This window comes from Aquila chrysaetos, chromosome 11 (assembly GCF_900496995.4).
Source record: "Aquila chrysaetos chrysaetos chromosome 11, bAquChr1.4, whole genome shotgun sequence".
NCBI classification, from domain to species: Eukaryota; Metazoa; Chordata; class Aves; order Accipitriformes; family Accipitridae; genus Aquila; species Aquila chrysaetos.
The window spans coordinates 11,023,418-11,039,954 of NC_044014.1; the positions used below are offsets into that span (position 1 = coordinate 11,023,418).

Genomic DNA, 16,537 nt, shown 5'->3' on the forward strand with positions numbered 1-16,537 from the left:
ATCCACAGGATGACTTGCTCGGAAACGACAGATGAGGTCAGAGGGAGTTACTCAGAGTAAGAGAAGCTTGCTACTAATCTAGTAGATCAGGACAAACAAGTTACAATCCAATTAAAGATCCTCATATTACTAACTGTATTACTCCACTGCATCTTAGTAGTTTTCAATCTGCCTACTTGATCATTTCCTTAAATACACTTCCATCATATGAAATAATGAAAAGGGGTTTTTATAACTTTTTTCTTAATTCAGAATTGATGATATCCTTTAAAGAAAATAAAAAACAATGCTCCATCAAATATGTCTAAATTTAGAATAGAATTTTTATCTCCACATTGCCAGACAGAATGTCCTACAGAAAATATTGCACGTAGCTTGTATAATTTAACTGGTCAAACTGACAAAATACGGATAAATATAAAGACTGGAAACAAAACTGTTTCTTTCCTCTGGGTAAAGATTGCAAACAAAGAAATCCATTCTGTGTTTGTACACAAGGTTGTATCACTTTCTTAAAAGAAACAAGCTTTTACTACATTCTCCTCAGTTCTTTCGGCTTTGCATTTGCATTAGTCACTCTTTTGTCTCCCAACATACAGCAGTCACAGAAAGGCAAAAATCTGCCTACAAGTGTAGAAAGATAACACAGCACTGGTTTGATCTCACAACGAATGAAGAGATTAAAAATGTCTGAACCAAGACTGAACAGTCTCATTGCTTGTGGAATTGCTTCTTTTTATTAGTACATGCCAAAGAAGAGACCGAGTAACAAAGGGCTTCGGTTCATAGACCACTTGCAGATTTCGCTACACTGGCTGAGGTGGTTTCTATGTTCACCACTGCCAGAACTTACTGTCTAACAGCAGAGACAAATGGAACAACACATGCATTTCTCTCTTTGGGTTATAAAACTGGGTTCAAGAGGCACAACATAATGAGCCAGATCTGAAATGGAGACAGTAAACTCCAATACAGGGATACAACAGAAAATTAAAGGTGGGACTTTCTTCAGCTAAATCTGTTAGAGACTGAAGTACAGTGCTTTGATTGCCCAGTAGAAAAAGCAGGTATCAAGTATTAGAAGAATGACAGCACTCAAATCTAAAACCATCACAACCCAGAGGTTACTGTGCTGGGAAAAGACTAAGTATCACCATTTGCACTTATAAAACTCTCTTTCAGATCAAGCAATCAAAATTTATATAAATTTTTGGTCAAATCACAAGACAGATGTTTCTCTGAAATACCAAGGAACATTAATAAAAGACATCAGCCAATGATCTTCGTTCTTCAAAGACCTGCAGCAGCATCACAGAAAATCTATTTAAAAGCCATTTCTCTATTTAGAAGACTTTCTTTAATTCTCCAGATGATGTTTGCCTCAACAGAAGACATTTCTTCCCAAGATGTTCTATTGTCCCTGCTGCTTATTGTTTCTGTAGTATCAGAGTGCCTTTGTTACATTTCTTGCTGAACTATTCACGCATTTGTGACAATAGGATTGTTTGTTGAGCCATCATCCTCCTAGAAGACAAGACAGCATCAAGTCCTGACAACACCAAATGCAGGAATGTTGCAAAAACAAGTAACCAGTATTTCTCCAACTGAACGCGAAGCTTACAGCAGGTCCATCTTGGGCAGCGGAAGGAAATAAACCAGTCACTAGACTTCAGGAGATCTCTCTGTATTACGCAGAAGTAGCACAAGTCCTTACACCTTTCATCCTGCTTCTTCCAGCGTGGAGGAAGAAGGCCATCAGCAATCTCTCTCAAATCACTGCTGCTGAAAACTGCCACCTCACGTGCATCTTTCCTCATGTCCCCCTCCCACCTCATAATCCTCTTTTTGAGGCTCTCCCAGCCATCTCCACAAGAACTAACTGGAACTTCTGGTGATGAAGAAGCAAAGATCTTGCAAATACTCCTATTAAGAAACAAGGGAAAAATGTATATTTAAAATATTTCTGATTAAAGTGTTCAGCATAGTTAGATTTTTTTTTTTCTCCAGGTGGTCAAATGCCTCTATTAGCTAAGACTGCAATTTGTTTTGAAGTCATATGTGACTTTTTTTGCCGATGAAAGACAGAACAGCCCTGAAAACTGAAGCAGTGCACTCACTCATAAATGTACAGTGCAAGAAGTAGCTATAACGCAAGCCAGTCTAAAGTGTGCATGACAGCCTCAAAACCTAACATGGAAAAGGCACCCCTTAATAAAAAAAAAATAAAAAAAAAAAATTTAACCTTTGTCTTATCTTGAGACCATTTAGCCCAGTACCATACTACCAGTCCCTCAGGGAACACGCATTCTTTCTCCTCTTGAGAGGACAGCAAATTCTAAAAAAGCCTTCTAATGGCCCCATAAAAGAATCATGATTTCAAAGCCTGCTGCTTCGAGGCTATGTCACTGTTTAAGACAATACTCTTTAAACATCTCGTATTTAAGCTCCAAAGTCTCCCTAAGTGAATCAGGGAGAGTGATTCAAGGAGAGGATTATGGAAATCCACTACTACTAAGCAGAATATTCTTCCTACTATTGAACAGACACTGATGACTTCCAAAATCTATACAATTAGGAAATTAAATTTCTATTCTTTTTCCGTAAATCAGTGTAGCATTACTGATTTCGGAAGAGGAGCCAGTAGTGTATTTATGATGTCTCCCTGTTCCTACAAGAGATCCCTAAATTTACTTTGTGTAAATGTGAACAACCCTTTGTGAGGCAGTGGGAAATACTGCCTTGATTAGGTGCTTTACATGAGTGAAGAATTCACTGCATCCTCTCAGGAAATTGTTCCAGTAGCCATTTACAGGTTAAATATCATTTCTGAGCAGACTAAACTACACCACTTCTAAATTTCAATCACAGGAACTCTTTGGATCTCTCCCTTCTTCATTTTGTAAGTCTCCATTACAAAACAGAAAGAGCTTTCTACCTCATAGGTACCTGCAGACTGTGACTGAATTATCCTCCCCCCTCCCCGCCCCGTGTTCTTTTTGTTAACTCAACAGCAAAATAGCTTTGTTAAGCCAATGAAAAGGCATAGTTTCCTGTCCTCTAATCGTGCCTGTGATTCAGTGTGGTCACTGAACCCCAATTTATCAGAAGACTTTCTAACTTGCTAAAACTAGAATTGGACATAACCTTCCAGAATCAGACAGATTTTTACTGAAAATCCCCCTGCTTATTCATTTCAGATGTATTTTGGGCCTCTGAATTAACGTTGCACTGAGACCGCATGTTTTAGTTGACCATCTACCTCGAATCCTGTTTAGTCACTACTTCATCACATCATGATGCATTTCCCACTCTAAAAGTAGGATGTTACTCATTGGTCCTGGATGCATGATATACTTTTCCACATGACTAAAGGAAAAAAATACCATTAGTGTGCGTTTATTCCCTCCTTATGTGATACACACTCCTATAGTTTAAGTATCCTAAAGCTTTGGGAAATGTGCATAGGAAGCAGAGGCAGAAATATTTAATGACCTGGAAATAGAGGAAGCATTAAGCTGATCTACAAGAGGGACAGATGAGAAATCCACTAGTTTCAGCTTCCCTCTGTCTTGTACTAGGAGACGTATATTAGGGCACTGATTCATATGTGCTAGAAGATTCAGCTGGACTGGTTAAAGAGATTACCACTTTCAGCTTTCTACCCTAACACTCTTACAGGCATTATTGTCTCTACTGCAGGGATACGTCATGAATCAGACCATGAATGCTGCAGGCTACTGACAAACACATTAAAGTAAACGAACACTGATTTCTTTGAACCTGCTCCTACAGGTGAGTCACCGCAGTCGATTATCCAAATCAAATGTTTTAACAGTAGGCATCAAAAATACAGACTGGGACTAAATCATGCACAGATTTGCTCCGTGCCACATGAAAAAGGCTGGATTTCTGTTACCGATGTTGTGGCACGATCACAATAAAAAGCACTCGGTAGCAATGCTTGTGCAGGCAACATCCACCCAGCTCTGACCCCGGCTCTGCTCAGCCCTTCGGCTGCGCTGCCGCAACTTTGCGCGGCCCCACAGCAAGTCAGCAGGGAAGGGCTGGTCCTTCCAGCTGACCGCCAAACAATAAATACTCTCCCAGGTTATCCTTAATATGCTTCATGAGACAACTCGCCGCTCGAACTGATGCGCACCCGGGGCAGGGAGACGGATCCCGACTCTGCTGTGTAAGGAGCAAGAAAACACATTCGGGTGACGGGACGCCGAGGCAGACCACGTTAAAATACACCCTAACGCCTCCCGCCGCCGCCCCAAGCGCTTGCTGCTGGGGAGCCGGAGAGGCCCCTACAGACCAGCAGGACGCGCCCGGGGTGCGGAGGGAGAGCCGCGAAGGCGGGGAGCAGCGCAGCTGGGAGCCCGGCACGCCGGGCGACGACATCCTCTCCGCCGCGCCAGGCCAGCAGCCTCCCCCCCCCGCCGCAAGAGCCCGCCGCTCACCTCCTACCAGCTTAGGCACCTTCCCGATCCTGCCCGTGATGTCGGCCGTCAGCACCGCGAAGTCCTGCTCGTAGCTCTCGAAGTCGGAGGACATGGCGGCGGCGCCGGGGGAGACCGCCGCGCTCGGCCCGGCGCCCTCAGCCGCTCCGCACCGCGGCGCTTCCGCGTTCCGCTACCTACAAAGGCGTCCCCCCCCGCCTCCGGGCGCCTCGCCGCAGGTTCCGGCGAAACTCTCCGACCCCGCTCGGGTGCTTTTAAACAGCAAGGCCCCGCTCCCCGCTGCCGCTCCTTGCCGCTCTGCCCTTGGGGGCTCGAACTGCAGCCCCGGGCCCGGAGAAGGAGGAGGCGGCGGCCCGCTCACGCCCCGCAACCCGGGATCCCGCAGCGCCCCGCCTGGTAACCTCGCTCCTTCGTGGGGAGCGGGGGCGGAGGAACGCGGCTGCGGCGCCACCGGCGGGACGCTGTTTCCCGGCGGGACCCTATTGCCAACGGACCGCCGGGGGAAGCGGGGGGGCGGCGGCTGGCTGAGCCGGAGGCGCCGGCGGGCGGAGGCGAGGGCGGGCTGCGCTCCCCCCGCCTCCCCGGGCCGGCGGGCCCCGGCGCCTCCCCTTCCCCTTCCTCTTCCCCTTCCTCACGGCGCTGCCTCTGCCTCGGCGGCCGGCGGGACGGCGCGGGGCTGAGCGCGGCGGGAGCCATGCGCGGCAGCGGCGGCGGCGGCGGCGGAGGGGCGGCAGCGGGCGGGCGGCGGTAGCGGCCATGGGCGGGCCGGGCGGGCTGCGGCGGGCGCGGCGGCTGTGCCACTGGGGGCCGCTGGTGGCCCTGGCCGTGGTGGCCGTGTGCTCCGCCACCGCCATGGCGGACGCCGCGCTGTGGTACTGGCCCCTGGACACCGCCGGGGGAAGCGTCAACTTCATCATGCTCCTCAACTGGACCGTCATGATCCTCTACAACTACTTCAGCGCCATGTTTGTCGGCCCGGGGTACGTCCCTCTGGGGTGGACGCCGGTAAGCGCTGGATGGCGATGGCCTCGTCCCCGGGGCGGGGGGGGGGGTGGCCGGCGGGGCTGCCCTTGTGCCGGGGCCGGCCCCTGTGGAAGGAGGGGGTGCAGGGATCGGAAAGACCGCAGACATCGCTTATCTTCCGCTGCCACCATTACCCCTTTCTCCCCGAAGGAGGCAGCCGGCCCCTCGGGCCGCTCCCTCCTCCTTATCCTGCTTCGCCGTCTTCGCTTTCTGCCTCTCTCCCGCTTTGCTGCTGCTTCCAGCGTTTCCAGTATGCTCCAGCTTACGCCGTCCCTTCCCTGTTCGGTCCGTTGCGGTGACCTGGGGCTGAACGGCCGCGCTGCTTTGTTGGCAGCAGCCGTTACGTTTTACAGGTGCTTCTCAAAGCAAAACAACAGGAAACAAGTCCTGTTAGCCGGGAGCCAGAACTTCAAGGTTACCTGCACGCTCACGCAGACCCTGTTGCATTGAAGGCTTTGCTGCTAGTAATAAGCATCAGAAGAACTTCGTTTAGCAAATTTAATTTTTTTTTTTTTTTTAATGTGAGCCAGAAAATTACATGCTTATCTTATGTTCAGCACAGTATTATAAGTCAAGGTAGAAATTTGTATTTCCTTTGCTTCAGTAATCTTTTGCAAGAGTAGTACTCAAGGACCCGAATGATGCAGGTTCCGTATCTCAAGACAGCTGGCAAGAGTTTGTGTTCCAGTGGCATGACATAAAGATTAGTAATAATTACATTTCTACTTGGGGAATATTTCTCAGGACAGAGTCTAGTGAGAAGAGGATCCTGAGGTACTCCAGGCAGGACAACTGGGTATTCCACTTTGTGAACAGAGGATTTTGGCCAATATTACTACTTGTTATCTACAAGTCTCTCATCTTGCTGTAGTTGGCAAATGTGTGTGTGTAAGAGAGAGAGGGTGGCGAACACGAGCTAGCTGAACATTCGTGCTTGCCAGTACTGTATCTTAGTAGTAAGCCTAGGTTGGCTCATGGTATAAAATGGAGAGACAAGGTGCGCGAGCGTTTTTTAAAAATTATGAAGGCCTCATGCTGTTTTTTACTCTCAGAACTTTGCTATGAAAGCCTGCTTGTACAGTCACTCTTGCTGATGGAAGAAGTGTTTACTTCTTGTAGCAATCAGCACTTTCAGCAGTGGGAGATGGCTGTGTTGATAGCCAAGAGATTATTTCATTTTGGTTTTTTCTCTCCTCGCCACCTACCATTAAGTAGGGTTGGGTTATGAAACACACCCTGTCAGAAGAAAGCAAAGATGCTTAGGTTAGGAAAATGCCAAGATATGTATTGCCAGTAAATTGTGTATACGTCTAACACACCTATTCTTCTGTCTAAAGGAAAAATCTCAGGATTGCATGTATCTCCAATACTGTAAAGTGTGTCAATCTTATAAGGCACCACGTTCACACCACTGTCGGAAGTGTAACAGGTACTGTCTTTCTTTAAAATTGTTTTATGTCCATATTAAAGCAGCTTCAAATCTAGCGATGAGCTATTAATATAATTTGTTCTTCCATGTCTTGTATTGTGCATTTTTAAAAGACTTCCATATGAACACTATACCTGTTTCAAATATTTGCACTTTCTAGTTATGTGATTTCTATATGGGTTTACTGTGTTTTAGTGTAATAAATAAAATGTTAAAGACAGATTTCTTTTTAGCTTGAAATCAGTTCCTCTTAAGAGCTTCTTGACAGTTTTGACAAAACATTCCAGTACTGTTTCAGGGAAGTGAGCCTGTGTAAATACCTAAAAATCTTTCAGTCCTTTGTAAGTTCTGAGTCCAAATGTTCACCTGCTCAGGGAGTAGAAAAGTCTATTTTGTCATCTTTCCAAATGGGAGTTAAATGTTGATTTGAGTGGAAATTTTGGACTGTTCTTTATTCTTCACTAAAGGCTTTTTCTGGAAGGGAGTCTGCATGTTAAGTGAACTAATAAGCTTTTGGGGTCAACTTAAAAAGTTTGTGCCTTGTGCCTTGTTATGTGTTAGTCTTCCAATGGACTTGTTCTGAGGTAAAGGATGCTTTTATTATAAATAGCTGCACTGGAATTTAGTGCAGCTTGAAAAAGCAAGCCACTTCAATTTGTCTGCTATCTGCAGTCCAGGCTGTAGTTGCGTTTATCTTCGGTTTACTGGGCAGGTCCTCCTCTGAAGGACTGTTAGAGAATGTGGTAAAAGGATATTGCAACACATTGGATTCATTTGTTATTTCTATAAACACACCATGCGCAGTCAGTGTGCTTTGAGGAATTGGAGACTGAAACTGTAGAGCAGTGCCGTAATTTGGCTGCATCATCCTGAGATTTAAAATTAGACTCTTTTCCTTGAGTGACTATCTTTACACTGAGGACTTAGTAGGAAATGGCAGTAGGTCCTGATGATTGTCTTTGCAAAAGAAAGTTCTTTAAATAATTTATCTTTTGTCAAATGAAACTGAAGAAACTGTAGCACATTCTCCAAATCATTTTGCTGATACGCTTTAAGAATTTTCTGCCCCCTCTACTCTGGGCAAAGTAACTAGTCCCACATGTATTTCTAGCCTGTTGCAACAAAGTAGGTAACTTAAAGCATCGCTTAAAGTCTTCTATGCTGGGGCAAGTTTCAGTGCATGAATGGAGTCACTTCTTGTGGCCCACCTCAGTGGGGTGAGTTTTCTAGCTAAGATCTAGGAGCTTCTTCAGAAACACTTGTGCTTATAATTATGATTACATGTTCAGGAACTTGTATAGTGGTAGTTGAGCATATGCTAATGAAGAATAATTAATTCTTTCAAAGGGAGAAACTGAACTTCCTATTGGGAATGGACTAGCTCAAAAAAATAATGAGGTCAGTAGTTCCAAAACAATTAACTTTTATTTTCAGAGGAGCTGGATATGTGTGCAATTCAGTCCTTTATTTATCACTTACGTTTGGTGCAGATGAATTGCAACATTATAATTAGTGACTTCTACACCTGTTGAGTTAAATCAATGCAATTTGGGATGTGGACAAATCTTTTATCAGGTGGGTTTTTGCACCTGTAAGCTACACCAAAATAACCAGCTTTATGTTGAATATAAGTGTGTGTCTAGGGTGTTTACACTTGTTAAATAGATTTTGAAAAGGACTTACAGTGGTGTGAGGTCAGTACATAGCCGTTGATGAAACTTTCAGAGGGTCTACTACTGAAAAGAAAGGCATTGACACATTTCTGTCTGTGTATCTTTATATGTCCTTTCTGCAAGTAGTTCACAGGGGATTTGGTATTTCCTTTATTTTCCTGGTGTGCTTATTTAAAAAAAATGGCAATAATATAAGTGCTTAATTATTGTGTTGCTAGTTCTTGCAAGTCCTATTCTAGGCCTCTGTCTCCTGGTTCTGGAATATGGTGTTTAGTAGCAACTAGCAAGTTTGAGTAAAGAAGGGGAGGGATAATTAGGGAGGATAGAACCTGGGAGCACTTTTTGTTTTGTTTTCTTTCACTCTACAACATGAAATATCATTCTGAATAGCAACAAAAAAAGAAACTACTGTGTTGATCTGTCAGAAATTGGTGGGTTTACATGAATGAACAGAGGTTGAGTATGAGTAGTAGAAAGTTAGCTGTCCTTTTCTTGGAGCTTTTTGAAAAATATCGTATATGTCCTTTATATTAATCAATATTTATTATTCACAGATGTGTCATGAAGATGGATCACCATTGTCCTTGGATCAACAACTGTTGTGGATACCAGAATCATGCATCTTTCACTCTATTTCTCCTCTTAGCTCCACTGGGATGCATTCACGCTTCTTTCATATTTGTTATGACTATGTACACTCAGCTTTACAACAGAGTAAGAAAACATAATTAAATGCTTAAAATATTATTTAAGTCAGATGGGTAATTTATCTCTAGAAGAATGAGACAATTTGGTTTCCTGAGAAGAAGCATGTGGAATTCCTTGTTATTCTTTCAACATGTACTCTCAGTTCTGCTCTCCGCCTGTGAGAAGTATGTTCATTAATTGGAGGAGAATTCAGAGAAAGTTGTTTCTATTTTCTTTCTGTTTTTTTTTCCCTGTTGCTTGTCATAATCACTGGGAGTTTCCTACAGCTTTGCATTGACTGAAGGCAGTTTCTGAGGAGCACTTTATAGATATAGAGAGAGACAGGCTGTGTTTTGGCTGGCACAGAAACTAGCTGCTATTTATTTCCAACACACAAGTTAGATGCGATTTATTTTCTTTTGCTTGCCACTTTTTTAGAATTCTATTCAATTCTTCAAGGAAAAAAAAAAGTACGTTATTTTTGGAACTAAAAATAAATTATATTGGATTTGTTTTTAAATGGAAAAATTTAACTGCAGCAACAATGAGCAAAGCTTGTTCTGAAACACACATTATCTCAGATCCATGGTTAAAATTACAAGCTTTGATTTCAGCCTTTGTGGTTGCAGTGAAGAGCTAGAAAACATCAACTGAGTGTAACAGATGAAGGCTGCATGTTGTATTTGCAGAGCTATAATGTTAAGAACTGCTATATGCTAAATCTTTCAGAGGAAAACCTGTAGCGTTTCCATTGAAAACGGTACTGTGCTATGCAAACATTTTCTGTCGTTTTTGTTAATGTGCCAGAGTCCAGATTTTTTTTGCTAATTTTGGGCCTAACTCCTGGAGCTTGTAAGATGGCGATTTTGGTTTAGCTTTCCATCTAGATAAAGCCTACATCTAGCAAAGAATGTATTTCTGAAAAGTCTTTTGAATACTTTTTTTTTTATTACTCCACTTGCATTATAAACCCGTCAGAAGTTGGACGCTTACCTTCAGAGCCAGATTTCTTATTGGTAACTTGTTTTGTTTCAGCAGCTGGAATGTTCTAGAGCTGAATGATATTTTCCTTTTGCAGATATCTTTTGGGTGGAGTTCTGTAAAGATTGACATGAGTGCAGCCAAAAGAGACCCTCGACCCATTATTCCCTTTGGATTGTCTGCATTTGCTGCATCTTTATTTGCCTTAGGACTGGCATTAGGAACAACTATTGCTGTTGGTATGCTGTTTATTATCCAGGTAAGTTTATGGCTTCTCTTAAAGAAGTTAAAAGCTGCATGTTTTGCCTGGTTGTGGAGCAGAACCAGAATTCAGGATTGAAACAGGAGCAGTTTTTTAGAGCTAATGTTGCTGTGTAACTTTTCCAGGGTTCTGTGTTGCTTTCTCCCAGCTCCTCTGTTGTTACCACAATTCTTTTGTAATTATTTTTCATGGGAGAACTTGGAGGTGAAAATCTAATGAACTAAGAAAATGCGAGATGGGCTTTATAAACTCTCTGGAAAAGGCAAAACACTTGGTATTTCAGGAGTACATGCCCCTATCTCTGAAAACAGATATAAACATGCCTGATATTACTTCAAATGTTTGAGATCTTTGGAAGGAAACAAAAATACTCATTTCAAGCATAAAATGAAATACTGTGTGATACTGCTTAAGTGTGTAATTCTAGAGGATAGCATTAGCATGTATTTATGCTGAATCTTAATTTTGAATGTTTTATAAGTTTCAATTAAGCCTATAAAAGTTGCTTTGTTCTTTAAAGCAAATTTAGTTTGTTAAATGAAGGGGGTTTTTGTCTAGCTGATGTATTTCTGCAGAAAATCAATGCTAATTTCACCTAACACTTTTATTTTAGATGAAAGTCATTTTGACAAATAAAACTTCAATCGAGTCCTGGATTGAAGAAAAGGTAAGCTTTTATTACAATATTTTTTTACTGTATTGTTACAAAGTTTATTTATCAATTTCTTGTTTCACCTCTCTGGATTTAAACCAAAGGTGTCATTTCAATTCACTGCTGACTTAACCCCTACAACCAGCTTTCCCCTTACTATCTCTGAAATTCACTGGAATAGATGAGAAATCATTTAACTGCATAGATTTTTCTTTTCTTTTTTGTTTGGTAGAATTGGTGTGAACATAGAAAAATACTTGCTTTATAAGAGACTTTGCCTATCTGCTTGGAATATGTGGGTGTTGTAATCTGAAACTTGAGTTGCCTTTGCTTCTTGTTATGCCTGGCTGCGTCTTCAATTGTCCACCTCCCCTACCCATTCTAGGTGGCATGTTTTGGCTCATGATTTTCCTCATTTCCTACTTCTCTGATTAAACGTGGGAGGATTTTCCTTGATTTTGAAGAAGTACTAGAAAATAGTGAGATACCTAGTCTTCTTTTAAATTTCTCTTTGATTTCCATATCTTTATAGAGGTTTTCACAAGGTTTTTCAGAAGAAATATAGCCAAGCAGCAGAAGCTAAGTTTAAAGGAAGCAAAACTGCCTCAGTGTTTAGAAACTAGTTCAGTGCTACCAGGTTATTTTGTCTAAGTCCACAAACATTTCATTATTATATTGTCTTTCTTTTATTCTGTGTCAAAATTAGCATGAGGATCTTGACTATGTATTAGTACCTAAGTATTGTAATGCCTTCTCCTTGCACAGAATTTAGCTTAGCTGGATCCCAGTCCTATTAGAGCTTTGAATAATAGGACAATGGAACATAAATGAAAGAAAACCCTGTTAAAGCTGTAGAGTAGAATTTGGAATAATCTGTTAAAATTTTTACATAAAACACGGGCTGCTAATATGTCCCTTCTGAACACAGACTGTAATATGTAGGTGTTTAATAAAAACAACAGTATTGCAACAAAGAGAACAAACTCTTCTGTGGCTGCTCCACTAGATGTCATTATTACTGAAAGAATGAGAAGTTCATGACTGCAGAATGTGGGAGATTCAGAGCATGCTTGTATATGCAATTTGTAGAGGTGGAATAGACGCTACCAATGTTGAATTATGGTCATGATCATTAATCAAAGAATCCCGAGCTGTGGAAGTCGTTGTATGTAACTGAGAAATAGTCAGGCATCAGCCCTTAAAAAAAGCCATAAAATAAAATCAGAGCATGGGGTGGATTAATCAGTGCAGCCAGTTGACTCTCTTAATTATTGACTTTCTTAATTACTTTCCAGGCCAAAGACAGAATCCAGTACTACCAAACGGGCGAGACCTTTATTTTTCCATATGATATGGGAAGTAAATGGAAGAACTTCAAGCAAGTGTTTACATGGTCTGGGATTCCTGAGGGAGATGGCCTGGATTGGCCAGTAAGAGATGGCTGTCATCAATACACTTTGACGGTAATTGATCTGCAATGATATCTCAAGTTAATCCTACCCACTAGCCAATTGTCTGCTGCCTGCTTTCCTTTGCAGTAATATACCAGCTTTTTAAATAACTAAAATAGACTGACTAGTAATACATATACTTAAGAAACAGGAGTTCTGTCGAATGTTCTCCCATTTTTGATAGACAAAAAGGTTACGCTTTTGTGAGTGCTTTTAAATGCTAATAACATTTCCTGTGTTTGTTGAATGATTTCAATACCTGACTTCATTTTGTGTTGAATACACAAGTCCTTTTAAACTGAACACTGCCTAAATTTCTATTTGTAATCATTTATAGATAGAGCAACTGAAACAGAAAGCAGACAAGCGAGTAAGAAGCGTAAGTATTTGTGAAGTTTGGTCTGAAATTACTTTGAAATATCAGTATAAATAAATGTAAGTAGTTGCTGAGACTATTTCTTTTCTTGATTTTTAAACTTAGCAATTAATACTTTGTGTTTCCACACAGTGTGCTGCAACATCTGCTTAAATAAACTTAGTATTTAGCTTTCTTTGCATTTGCTCCTTAGTTTCCAGATGGTAAGAAACATGATAATAAAGATGACTGTGCTTCATTGTTAAGCAGTTAATTTAGAATTTAGAGTCCCTTTGATGGCTGTTGTCATTATGCTTGAATCTAACAGTGTGCTTGAATTGATTTTTTTTTTTTTTTTTTTTTTTTTTTTTTTTTTTTTTGGTATGAAACTGTCAGCAAGGCCGTAACTCCTTACAATAATATATTGCCGTGTCGTGTTCAAATTTGTAGGTGCGGTATCGAGCAGTAGAAGATTACAGTGGTGTCTGCTGCCCTGTGACTAAAGGTGTTAAAACATTCTTCACAACACCATGCACTGAAGAACCTAGAATTGCACTGAGTAAAGGGGATCTGATTTTAGCCACAAGAGGCTTAAAGTTAGTGGCTCCACACCTTTATGTTTGGTTAAAAGAAATATTGAGATGAGTTTTGGCATCTAATTACCTATTATGCTTTTTTCCCCAGACACTGGATGTACGGTGAGAAGATTCTCGACTCAGCTGCTGATGGTATGAAGCAGTTATTTTTCACTTTTTCTGTTGAAAATTAAAAATCAATTTTATAGCTGTCTAGAAATGTGGACAATATTACATGTTCAGTTCTCAAAATGTATAATGACTGACCTTATTGGCATTAGCTTCTCTCCCCTCTAAAACCACATCCACAGTTTTTACTCTTTACCTCTGGTAGACTTGCCAGTTTTGATAAACATTAAATGAATCCATCAGACTGAAAGATCACTCATCTAGTAGTTTATCAAAGATTGAGTGGGAAGGGGGACACTTCTTCATATTCTAAGGAAAAGGTAGACTTTTAGACTCTACAGAGGTTAATGATGATTTCTTTTTTTGATATTTGAATAGCGGTCTGTCTTAAACACATTCAGATTTCCTACCTAAACACCCTATGTACGTGTAAGACCTGGGATTACTCTTTGTACATCTTAAAAAAACAAGGAGACGTTACGTCTTTGGCTTGGGATCAAATCCAAGGACTTTGACATGCATTTATGAAACTAACGACTATGGCTATCAAAGATGTTAAAGACTCCTGCTGGTCTGCAGAGAGACATCACAGCCACCTGCATTGAAATTTTTACACTTTTTTTTTAGTTTAGCCCTCCTGCTTAGGACTGAGCTAAAATTTTACCTGCCAGAGGGTACGTTAGATTCTGTTGTCTCTTCCAAACAATTGTTAATTCATTGCATGTACATTCTGTGTTGGCAAAAGAGAGGCAGCCGACAGTCACTACATTGAAGGTGTCCATGCTTTTCATGGGAGGTCTGAAACCTTCATGGGCTTAAAAGTACTTTGGCAGCTTACTCCAATGAACTCCTTCAAACATCAAACCCAAATGAGTCATTGAAATGAACATGGTAATACTTTGTATTGCATTGCTTCTTATGAAGATTAGCAGGAGAGATCTGTGCTATATTGAATGTGGCTTTTTTTAAATCGGGTGAAATGTGGTCTGGGTGGGGAACTTGGTGTATACTGAGAGGCTGGATTAGAATTCAAACTATTATTGGCATTTTGGAGAACTAGGCTTCAAAAATGTGATGAGATTTGTTAGGAATGTATAGCAAAATGCTGTAAATAGGCAGGAATAACAAGCTGTACTATAACAAGATGGAAAAATTAATGGTTAAGTAGCAGTTCTTCTGAGGAAAACAGAGTCAATCATAATCTTAAGATGAGTCAACACTTCCAAAAAAGATAAAAGCATATAGCTTCCCAGATGCATGAAGTAATCCTTCCATCCTGCTCAACATTGGCGGAGACTCAGCTGAAATACTGCCACAAGTAACAGGAGTTACTGCATCTCAAGAAAGAGGAAGATCAGGTGTAAAGGGTTGAGAGGAAAACAATGAAAATAATCAGAGTACTAGAAAATGTGACTTACAAGGGAAAGCTGAAAGAATTGGGATGGCATGCCTGGAGAGGAATAGGAGATGGGAGAAAGCCTGGATATGTGCAAATAGTCATCAGCTGCGTGCAAGTCAGTTGTAGAGAAGGTTGTCAGCTGCTGCTTGTGTCCCTGGTGTGTAGAAAGAGGAGTTGTGAACTTGAATTCTAGACAGAAAGATTCAGATAGGTATTAGGAAAGATTTTCTCAGAGTAAGGAAGGTAGAGCACTGGAAAACTCTGGAGATCTCTGAAAACATTTTAGGCAGCGGGAGAGAATCCATGCAGCCCCAGGCAATGATGTTAGGAATGACTTGGATCTCCTACCTTGGAGAAGAAAATAACCTAGGTAACCTCTTGATGTCTCTTCCAGTCCTGTGTTTTTCCTCTATAGTGGTTCATGTTTTGTTCCAAGTTAATGCAACTTTTCATGTCTTAAGGTGGAATAAGAGAACGAGGCTGGTTCCCTAGGAAATGTGTGGAAAAATGCCAATATGACTCTGAAACGGATCAACCAGTGGATGGAGAGAAGAAAAACAGATAGCCTTCTCATTTTTTTTAATAAGAAATTGAATTTTTACTTCAGACCACAATCCTTTACTTGAAATTTTCTGTGTATTACTTTAGACTTATGCAATGAATATGTTAGGACAAGGGTTTTTTTTCCTCGCGGCTGAAAGGGTTGGATATGCCTGTGCCATGGTTTGCATACTTTTTAAACAATAAATAATTGAAGAAGCCATTCAATGGATTGCCTTCAAGATGCATCTTTCTCATCCCAAGTCAGGTTTTTTTCTTTTTGCTGTTTAAATTGCATTCTGAGGGTTCATATTTTAGTTTTTTTCCTCAACCGCATCTGATTGTGATGCGTGATGCTTATCTTTTGTATTTTACTTTCTCTGAAGCTGCCCCTGAAAACTAAAATAAACATCTGATTCAAATTCAAGATAAAATTTGTTACCTGTGACTTTTAATGATGTGAATTGTCCACCTCAAATAAATGATACATTCATATTCACTTGTGGATTTAATTGTTCTTAGATGTACAAGAGCTAGTTTGTAGGCATGGGAATGTGAACTGACGGGAGAGTAAAGATTTCACTGTTACAAGTTGTTTTTCAAGGTTAGATGGACTTCAGCTCTTGCTACAAGAATATTCTATGCTTTTAATGGCAAAAAAGTATAGCCAGCTGTATCTGCTCCCTCTGAAATCTGAGCATGTACCAAAAAACTGGAGTTCTTGATCCATCTTAGAGTGAAAGAAAGCAGTAGTGCCAAGAATGAAAATCTTCGTGAGCCTAGTTGCTACTGTGATTAACACCTTTCCTAAAGCATTTTTATTTAGCACCTGGTATGGATTATTGGAAGGAAGACCTTAAAATGGAGTAACCTGTACCAGGTGAAGGCTTCCTAAATGTATCCTAAATGTAGCAGGTG

General features: G+C 41.2%; 2 protein-coding genes across 6 annotated transcripts in view; one reads left to right on the forward strand and one right to left on the reverse strand.

The window, feature by feature from the left end:
* Positions 1-4,913, reverse strand: part of VTI1A (vesicle transport through interaction with t-SNAREs 1A) — a 276,222-nt gene extending 271,309 nt beyond the window's left edge. The window contains exon 1 of one of the 4 annotated variants that reach the window (XM_030031577.2): positions 4,464-4,913. In XM_030031577.2, the coding sequence (XP_029887437.1) occupies positions 4,464-4,557 (94 nt within the window). In that variant the 5' untranslated portion in view covers positions 4,558-4,913. The remainder of the gene's footprint in view (positions 1-4,463) is intronic. The other 3 variants (XM_030031578.2, XM_030031575.2, XM_030031576.2) reach the window with 3 other exon arrangements.
* A 114-nt stretch (positions 4,914-5,027) lies between these two features.
* ZDHHC6 (zinc finger DHHC-type palmitoyltransferase 6) lies at positions 5,028-16,118 on the forward strand. 2 transcript variants are annotated; one of them, XM_030031573.2, is made up of 10 exons: positions 5,028-5,468; positions 6,824-6,915; positions 9,143-9,302; positions 10,354-10,515; positions 11,132-11,185; positions 12,466-12,633; positions 12,959-13,000; positions 13,427-13,572; positions 13,661-13,704; positions 15,541-16,118. In XM_030031573.2, exons 1-10 carry the CDS (start codon positions 5,220-5,222, stop codon positions 15,642-15,644), a joined length of 1,221 nt encoding a protein of 406 aa, XP_029887433.1. In that variant the 5' UTR covers positions 5,028-5,219; the 3' UTR covers positions 15,645-16,118. The 2 variants fall into 2 exon arrangements, with proteins under 2 accessions (XP_029887433.1, XP_040983368.1); XM_041127434.1 differs by lacking the exon at positions 15,541-16,118 and adding an exon at positions 14,426-15,534 and having other exon boundaries at positions 5,188-5,468.
* Positions 16,119-16,537: the final 419 nt, after the last annotated feature.